The 9,229-nt window shown below is 34.2% G+C and overlaps 1 protein-coding gene across 1 annotated transcript; it reads right to left on the bottom strand.

Annotated features, from left to right (window-relative positions):
- Nucleotides 1-1,894: 1,894 nt before the first annotated feature.
- LOC141439050 (U-scoloptoxin(19)-Tl1a-like) lies at nt 1,895-7,305 on the bottom strand. Its single transcript, XM_074103170.1, has 3 exons — nt 7,139-7,305; nt 6,466-6,609; nt 1,895-2,076 (listed from the first exon to the last, which is right to left on the bottom strand). The coding sequence occupies exons 1-3, from the start codon at nt 7,212-7,214 to the stop codon at nt 1,943-1,945; spliced, it is 354 nt and encodes a 117-aa protein (XP_073959271.1). The 5' UTR covers nt 7,215-7,305; the 3' UTR covers nt 1,895-1,942.
- Nucleotides 7,306-9,229: the final 1,924 nt, after the last annotated feature.

Here is a 9,229-nt window from a genome sequence, read left to right on the forward strand (position 1 = left end):
AATTCGTTTATTTTTCAATTGACATCATTCTAGCAATCAAAGACAATACTAATCATAAAAAAGGAACAAAAGGTACCTTTTGTTCCTTTTTTATGATTAGTTTTGTCTTGAAAAACAAGGTATATGTACAGTCCTGCACAGTCAGTGACTTTCGATCTTTGTCTAAAAATTGCATTGTATATTTTACTAACGTTTTGAACATAAAATTACTAAATTAAGAATGCATTAATGTACTAACATTACGTTAATGCTGATGGTTGAACATCTCGAACGACTGCCTGAAATTATATTGGGTTAATTTTTTGATACCTGGTAAAGCGATAAGTACTAATTATTACCAAGGCAATTTTTTTTTCTAACCCACCACGAGTGCCAGTCCCTTGTGGCTCTTTATTACTTCGCTTGCCTCTAGGTATTGCGTTTTCATAAATTGTGAAATATTATATTTCCCAATTTTCATATTTTTATAAAAACTGCTTTTGAACAATGAAAAACTTTTTTGTAATTAATTGAATCTCAGCCGTGTCAAGGTAATTTTTTAACTAAAATCAATTATCTTGCTCCAACTGTGGTCACAATATATGTATGTAGAAATGAATGCCAAAATGAATATTTATTTTAAATATCAATAGGGTATTGTTTCTGCAAACATTTAAAATACTTTTTCAAATTATCTAGCAATGTTAAGTTGAGCTTGAGTCCGTCCTTCCCGGTTGTGTCTCTTTCTTTGTTAAATTTATTCATATCGTATTCTTTACTTCCTTTGTTCTTTCGATAAGTCTTTAACTTCCTGTGTTTTTATCCCCGACATACATTCATAGTTCGTATAGGTTAAAGAAAGAAATAGTGTTTTAACGTGTTTAAGGTTCCGTACCTCAAAAGGAAAAAAAACAAAATCCTTACAGGAACATTTCGTTCTTTGTCAAGACTTATCTTATCTTATATAGAAGGTATGAAGTTAAAATGTATATGTTGACAATTGTGCGTTCCAAGCATTTAGATCCGAGGTGAACTCGCAATTAATTTGCAGGTTTTAATTTAACTTATTCGTGTAGGTACATATATACAGATTTTAAATATTGCTTTGTTATTTTAAGTTTGCTTGGGAAGGAGAATCAGAGGGTTTCGCGACTAACCTAACCTATCCCGTTGAATAATTAGAATTGCGGTCTTTTTTATTTTAAATCTTAGCAGTTGCATTTTATTCACATCTTTTAATTAGGGTGTGGGGATGCAGCAGGAAATTCGCCTTTCGCTGAAACCGCGGGTTATTGTTACGTTTACCCTATGAATGATGACGCGGTCGCTCCATAATTGTTGCTCGTATGTTTCGTTGTTCCCGAATTTGTTGCGTGAAATGTTTCTGTCGTTGTGTATATATAGAGATTTAGGGCGCTGTCAGATTTAATGTCTCGTGGTGAGTGAGCATAAATAACGGCCAGCGCAGATACTACACGATTTAGTTCAGTATGACTGCCCTATATATTTTTATAGCGAACGTTATTCAAAAAATATCTAAATAAAAGACTGACCATAATTTCCATATTAGGTACAGCAGTCTTACAATCAGAAACAAGAACTTACTAGAAGTTTTATAACTAAAACCTAACTACGGATAAAATGCACTCGCGCTGCAAATATAATCACTAAAAATATAATCTCAGCCGTTGACACTGTAGCGCATAGAATATAACTTAATATACATACTAACATTATAGATACCTATTTGTTTAACGGTGGATAACATAATCAGCGCTTTGGACACCGCTGCAGTCAAATCAGTGTTCGTGCCTTGCACACAGTAATATTTCGCTACTAAATTAGGTTAATTTATTATGTTTTTTTTTAATTAACACATTACAAAAGGTTTGTTAGTAATAACAATAATCCAACGTATCTTATTATGTTATTTTATTATTCATATTTGTAATTTGGAACAATCTTATACTAAAATACAGCACAGTTCATCAGCTCCACAATCAGTTGCTCGTAAAAATGTGAGATTTTCAGGACATCCTTGCTTTTTCTGAATGCATTGCCCACCGTGTTTTTGGCATCGAGTTTCTGAGATCGGTACTAGAAAAATAACAAGGAATTATTAGTACATGCATGATTGGCAATTGCGATAGGGAGGTAATAATATTTTTAGGGTTCTGGAGCAAAAATGGCAAAAACGAAACCCTTATATTTTCACCATGTCTGTCTGTCTATCTGTCTGTCTGTCTGTCCGTCCGCGGCTTTGCTCAGGGACTATCAATGCTAGTAAGCTGTAATTTTGCACGGATATATAGGTAAACTATGCCGACAAAATGGTACAATTCAAAATTAAAAAAAATGTACCATCAGCCAAATATGTGGTCTACCACCCTAAAATTGATAATCGCTTGCATGTCATTTAAGACAATAATGCCAATAGACGTGTCTGTCAACTTGAAAGTTCGACTTTAGCGACATATTCATTTGATAGGAACTTGTTTAAAAATTGATAGACCTCTTATTTGGCTGATGGTACCTCCCATATACTTAAAGCGGCGGTGTTTTTTTTTTCTCATCCAACCCTATAGTGTGGGGCATCGTTGGATAGGTCTTTTAAAACCATTAGGGGTTTGCTAAGATGATTTTTCGATATAGTGATTTTTTTGCGAAATATTCAACTTTAAAGTGCAAATTTTCATTAAAATCGAACGTCCCCCCTCTCTTAAATCTAAAGCGGTGGGTGGAAAAATTTGAAAAAATTCAAGATGGTAGTAAGTATATCAAACTTTCAAGGAAAACTATAACGGCTAAGTTTGCTTGAGAGTTATTAGTAGTTTATGAGTAAATAGCACCCTAAGGTATAAAATATACCTAAACTTGGAAGATTCCGTATAAAATACGAAATCCTTAGAAAAATATTTCTTAATTTTTTCGTAATGGCTACGGAACCCTATTTTGGGCGTGTCCGATACGCTCTTGGCCGGTTTTTTATATTTGAAGAGCGAGATTTTATCTGATTTATTCTCATCAATCTACCATGTTGATGACATGGTAGAAGATTTTGCTACAATTTCCATGTCATCTAGTAAAAGTACAGGTAGTAAGTCTAAAAATAATCGAGAATATCATCAAATTCTAGCCCATTCATAGCAAATTGTGATCACGAAACTTGAGATGGTTGAAACGCTTGAGTAATAACCCAAAAATTAATTGAATTATTGGTTAAATTAAGTGTTTTTTTAATCGTATTAAAATTTTGTTATGCTATTTTAATTCGCACCAGCAAACACGAGCCAAAACAAACACAAAACGCCTGGCAGGCGACCGTTTCTATCACAATGGTATTACGTTGACTGTCAAGTTTAACTTAAATAGTACATTGTTGTAGAGGCTGGAAAGTAAGCTATAGATGAACGAGTTAGTTCGAAGGGTAGGCCTTAAATAATACGAATTCATCTATTGCACTTTTCACCGAGACTAGACATTGTGCTTTCACGACTACAATAACAATCCAAAGACTGATATGCTCCCGCTTGGCTTCCGCCAATTTTATTCGGTTTTCAGTATTTGTTGCTATAGCGGCCACCGGTAGCATGGGCCCTGCCCCGTTCATCATCATCATCAGCCAAAAGACGTCCACTGCTGGACAAAGGCCTCCCCCTTATTTGGGGGGGGGGGGGGGTTGCCATAATTCCCACGCTTGGCAAAGGCGGCTTGGGGATCGCAGTGTTATGCTGATGGTGTACGCAGAAGACGCTGCTGCCCGTCTTCTGGATTTTTAGTCGCCTTCTACGACACCCAACGGAATGAGATGGGGGGAGCTATTCTTGCCCGGCCACCCCACGGACCTGCCCCATTACCGGCGGAAAACTAGGTTAGGTTTTTATAATATTTTTATTTTGTATGTACTTTTCTGTATTTTACTTCTTATAACTATTATAAAACCTAATCCTAAGAAATAAAAAAAAAAGAATAATAATAATAATGATAATCAATAATAATAAATTATTTATTTTTCTCCACCACCAAGTTAAAATGTATCAATTATATAAATTTAAGTGTGCACTTTACAGACTTATGTGGGGGAGACTGGTGCGAGAACTAGGCGTATAATGTATTATATTTCATTTGGATAGGTTATTAACTGAATGTTCTGTGTGTTGTGTTGTTTGACGACCAGATGGCCTAGTGGTTAGAGAACCTGACTACGAAGCTTGAGGTCCCGGGTTCGATTCCCGTGTCGGGGCAGATATTTGTATGAAAAATACGAATGTTTGTTCTCGGGTCTTGGGTGTTTAATATGTATTTAAGTATGTATCTATCTATATAATTATATTTATCCGTTGCTTAGTACCCATAACACAAGCTTTGCTAAGCTTACTTTGGGTCTAGGTTAATTGGTGTGAATTGTCCCGTGATATTTATTTATTTATTTATTATTTATGTTCAGGGATATTTGGAAATAATTTCGATCCGCATTAACGATCCTTTCAAATAGCGAAGCTGTGTTAAAAATAAAGTTATGTTAAATACTTGTGATGTATATCATTTAATATTATTGAAAAACTGTTTAAAAAAATACTTATAACTCGTTGAGTTTCTTGCTGGATTCTTCTCAACAGAGGTTTTCCGAACCGGTGGTGGATTTTTTGACATTCATAAGTGCTTATTATAGCCTAAATTGAATAAAGATAATTTGACTTTGATGTAAACAAACTCCCACATCCATGATGATGATGATGTTGATGATGAAACAAACTTCAACTGCCAGATTTGGTAGGTACATTGAATGAATTTAAACATTTTACTTATCTACGAGTATCATAGTCATACAAACTAGACTAGTGTATTTCAACATAGAAATGTTTAGATAGTTAAATGGGCGAATTTCAATATTTAAGACACCAATTTGACGTTGTTTTGTTTACATTTAGTTAAAACCCTACCCAAACCAAGTATGTAAGTACCTTTTGTTTTTCAGGCATTGCTAATATAATTATAAATATTTAGTTTTATTGATTTATTTGCTTGATTTTTAGTTCAAAATTATTAAAAAAATATATAGAAACTTTTTTGTTTGTGGCTGTTAACACCTGATTGGTCTTAGACGAAGATTTTACTTTATGTACAAGAGCATAAAAAGTCATGAAATGTTGCCTAGATCCAGCATAAACACGAACTTTACGAGCATTAGGAGTGAAAAAGCATTTTTCACTTGGCATGCTCTTAAAATGCTACTTTAGTCTTTGCATATCGAGACTAAAGCTCCTTTTTATTCTCTAGGAATTAAAGTTTTTTTTAATTTTCGTTGAAACCCCTAAACAGCCAACACAGTGTTTGTGAATGGAGGATTTTAAGGCGTGAAAATAACCTCATAATGACAACTGTGCAAAATATAAAAAAACACGATTTAATTTCGTGAAACACAATTAGTGAATACGAATATAAATCTATTCAATTATATTAATGATTCATTCATTTTATTATGCATAGTCCAATTGGTTTTAAAATAGTTTTCAATTTTGATTTGGCTAAATATGCAAGCTTTTAAAGCGTCATTTCATAAACAATATAAGAAAAGAAAAAAACCGCGCAACAATTTTTTTTTGCTACTTGAATTTTCAACAGATGTCCTGACCATTAGTCGAGCGTACGCTTTTAAAAAGTAATATTGTAATTTTTAACAAAACATTGCTTCGCATTCAAAGTGAAAAGTAGCGTGTTCAACGCGAGACTAAACAAAACAACAATAATGTCATTCTTACTATAAGTAGCTTCTTTCTTAGTAAACATCTCGTGTAATTATGGCTTGTTTTAGTCCCTTGTTGAACAATCTACTATTGTGCATATTATGCGTTTAAGAAAAAAACACCTCATAAAAGTCATAAATGAAACATTTTCATTGTCAATCTAATTTTACATGCAGCAGACGATTAGTTTTGATTGGTCCAATTGTCGTTTCAGCAGGCTGAGAAAATAATTCTGAAATATATTAAAAAAAAATTGTATCGTACTATGAAATATATATTTAGATACGACCTGTTAGCGTCACGTGCTACATACATTTTTGTCGTGTTTTGCTAGCCATACATGAGTCAGCGGTTAAATTTAAAAATATAAGCAATTTTGTGTACTGGATTTATAGGTTTATCTATGGACACATTTTCGAGCAGTGTCGTGATATAGCTCATTTCTCCAAATTTCAGGGCTCAGGACCGCTTAAATACATAAAAACACTCGTATATACGATTGCGGATAGTGAAACGAATCATCATTTAAAAATATTGTTTCTGCTACCGGAGATACCTGGTACTATCACTAGATAGAATTCACCAGATTAGAATTCATCTCTCGATGTGTTTACTGGATATTATTTTTGTACTGTACACCTTTTAAGTGAGAATTCTATTTATACCATGTATATTTTTTAATGCTCAATCATAGGTTCCTGTTTTTAAATTTATATAAATATTTTAACTCTGAACTTACGCGAATAGCAACATTCTATGCCGTCTCTTTGCAGGGGGCACAATCCTTTTAAAGGAACCTGTTTGCCCTTAGGACATTCCGTTGACAAAACACAAAGTCCGCCAAAGGACAAGCAAGGTAAATCGGAATAGACTTTATTATTATCTGAAATTAAAAATATTATCCTCAAGTTCTGTTCACACGTGAGCTTAGTTTAAATGTCATCCAGCCTATGAACAAACCCTTTTTCTTTGTATTTTTAGGTACTATAGTAGATTTTAGAACTTTCCCAGTGCGGGTTAGAAACTTTTCACATCAATCAATTATTCCTAACATAGGGCCATTAAAATAAATTACACTGTAACATCGGCTTAACATGCCAGCAAAATGAAACAAAATTTAAATACAATTCTTACAAAGGCAAATCTTCCGCGTATTTAGTAAATATATGATTACACAAGTTATAAAAAGATACTAAGAAATTGTTATTTCTGTTTCTTTCAAGCGACGTCAGTATACATTTTATTCACATTTATTGACTAAAACCTTTTATTTGAGTTTTATAAAGACATCCAAATCATCATGATGATGATGTTGTCATCATCTTAAAGATGTCTTTTAAAAACTTTCTTTTACTGTACTACGAACTAGCTGCTGTCATGAATAAGAAGATCAAGGCAACGTTTTTACTTACTTGCATCATTACCAGCAGAAAAACTTACAGTGACAATCACAATAAATATCAAGAAGGCAGCGTTTTTCAAAGCCATGTTTAGTAATATAATTCAAAACTGCGTCTACTTTTTAGCAGCGAATATTGTTGACTGATGCGTAATATAGTAGAGCCACTTAAACAATATAGAGATATGTGTATTTATATGTGTACATTGTGGAGCTACGCCCGCATAAGTATTATGCAAATTTTAACTTTCGATTCGTTTACATTCATTATCCTTTATTTGTCTTCCAATTAAAAATAGGGTTATGTTTGTGTCAAATATTTCTGAACATGTTGGTATAACCGACTTCAAAAAAGGAGGAGGTTCTATGTTCTGATGTTTGTATTTTTTTTATGTATGTTCTTTCAAAATTATCTTTTTAATCAAAAGGGTATTCTTCTGAAGTGGTCCCATTGTCACCAACTCAAGATCTGATGATGGGATCCTAGGGAAATTGAGGGAAAACCTCAAATTTTATAGGCACACCTATGGCGATTTTGGCATTTTTAGCATAAAGATGAGCATTCACATTCAGAAAGTATCATTTGGTAACCTGGACCTGATGAAGAAGACCGTGATGATCAATGGAACTCATCAAAGCTAAGTAATGCTCGCTCGTCTATAAACGATCATGATTAATATACCTAGATAAGCGACTAAGAAGAAGCTTTAAGTTAATGATTCTTTCGAACTGATATGATGCTGAAGCCAGAAGGTAGGCAACGGAACTCTGTTATAAAACAAAGCAACTAAGTCGTGTTTGGGCTTAATAGAATCGTTGTGTGATGTACTTTGGCTACGAATCACTAAAAAGTGAGAAATAAAGAAAAATTTTAACAAAAAAGTAAAACCGACTCCAAAAAAATAAGAAATATAACAAAAAATGGAACTGACTACAAAACCCTTGAAAATACTTTTCTAGGTACGTACTAGCTCGATTTCGGTGACTCAGCACGACCCAGCAGCAGTGTGTGTAAAAACGCAGCTTTGTATGACGAGTTTTAGTATCGAAACCCTATATTCGAAACATACTCGAACAAATTAAATTAATTCCTATCCGGTGCCTGAAACTGAAACTCCTAAAGAGATAACAATGTTTTTATGAACAGAGTAGGCGTATTTAGCATCCCAAATTTTACATCATAAAATTGGTTTAGGCACTTGTATTTCATTGTAAATTTAGCATTCCTACCGACTAAGATTGTTTATGAAAAATAAAAAAATAAACAAGAAACTTCTGTTAGCGTAGAAAATTAAAATTTTATTTATAGCCTTCGGGCTTTAATTCAGTTAAAAAGAACACCAGAGAAGTTGGATAAATGTTTTTGAATTATTTAACGTCATTTTTATTTGCTACGCCCAGGAAGGGCGGGATCCGTATATTTAGTGAGAAACGTTTCATTCTTTATTTGAATTTATGACGGCGTTGAAATTTTTACTTATTACAGTAGCAAACCATTCTGAGATATTTCTTTAGCTGAATTCCTATATTTTAGTTCGAATCTTATTTACTGACAAAGTTCGTTTGTAGGATTAAGGTTTGATTAATTGATACTCCTACTTCTATCCCATTTTTATGGTTGGTTAAAAAAAACGGAACCGTTAAAGGATCATTCGTGTGTCTATCTGTCTGTCCGTCCATAACAGTGTTGCTCTGAAACGGGACCGATTGAACGATTGAACGATCCGACACGTTGCGCGCCATTTTGCAGGTGGTAGGACCTTGTGCAAGGTCCGCCCGGATGTCTACCACCATCTTGCTCGCTAATCCTGCTCTGAAGCAGCAGTGCTTGCACTGTTGTGTTTTGGCGTGGAGAGTAAGACAGCCGGTGAAATTACTGGCACTTGAGGTATCCCATCTTGGGCCTCTAGGTTGGCAACGCATCTGCGAATCCCCCTGGTGTTGCAGGTGTCTTTGGGCGGTGGTGATCTCTTACCATCAGGAGACCCACTTGCTCGTTTCCATCCAGTCGAATAAAAAAAAATGGAGGAAATTAGCCTTAAGTCAATGTCACGGCGGAGCCTTTGAATCAATTTTTCATGGACAACTGGTAGGTCGATTCAAA

This window comes from Choristoneura fumiferana, chromosome Z (genome assembly GCF_025370935.1).
Source record: "Choristoneura fumiferana chromosome Z, NRCan_CFum_1, whole genome shotgun sequence".
Lineage (NCBI taxonomy): Eukaryota > Metazoa > Arthropoda > Insecta > Lepidoptera > Tortricidae > Choristoneura > Choristoneura fumiferana.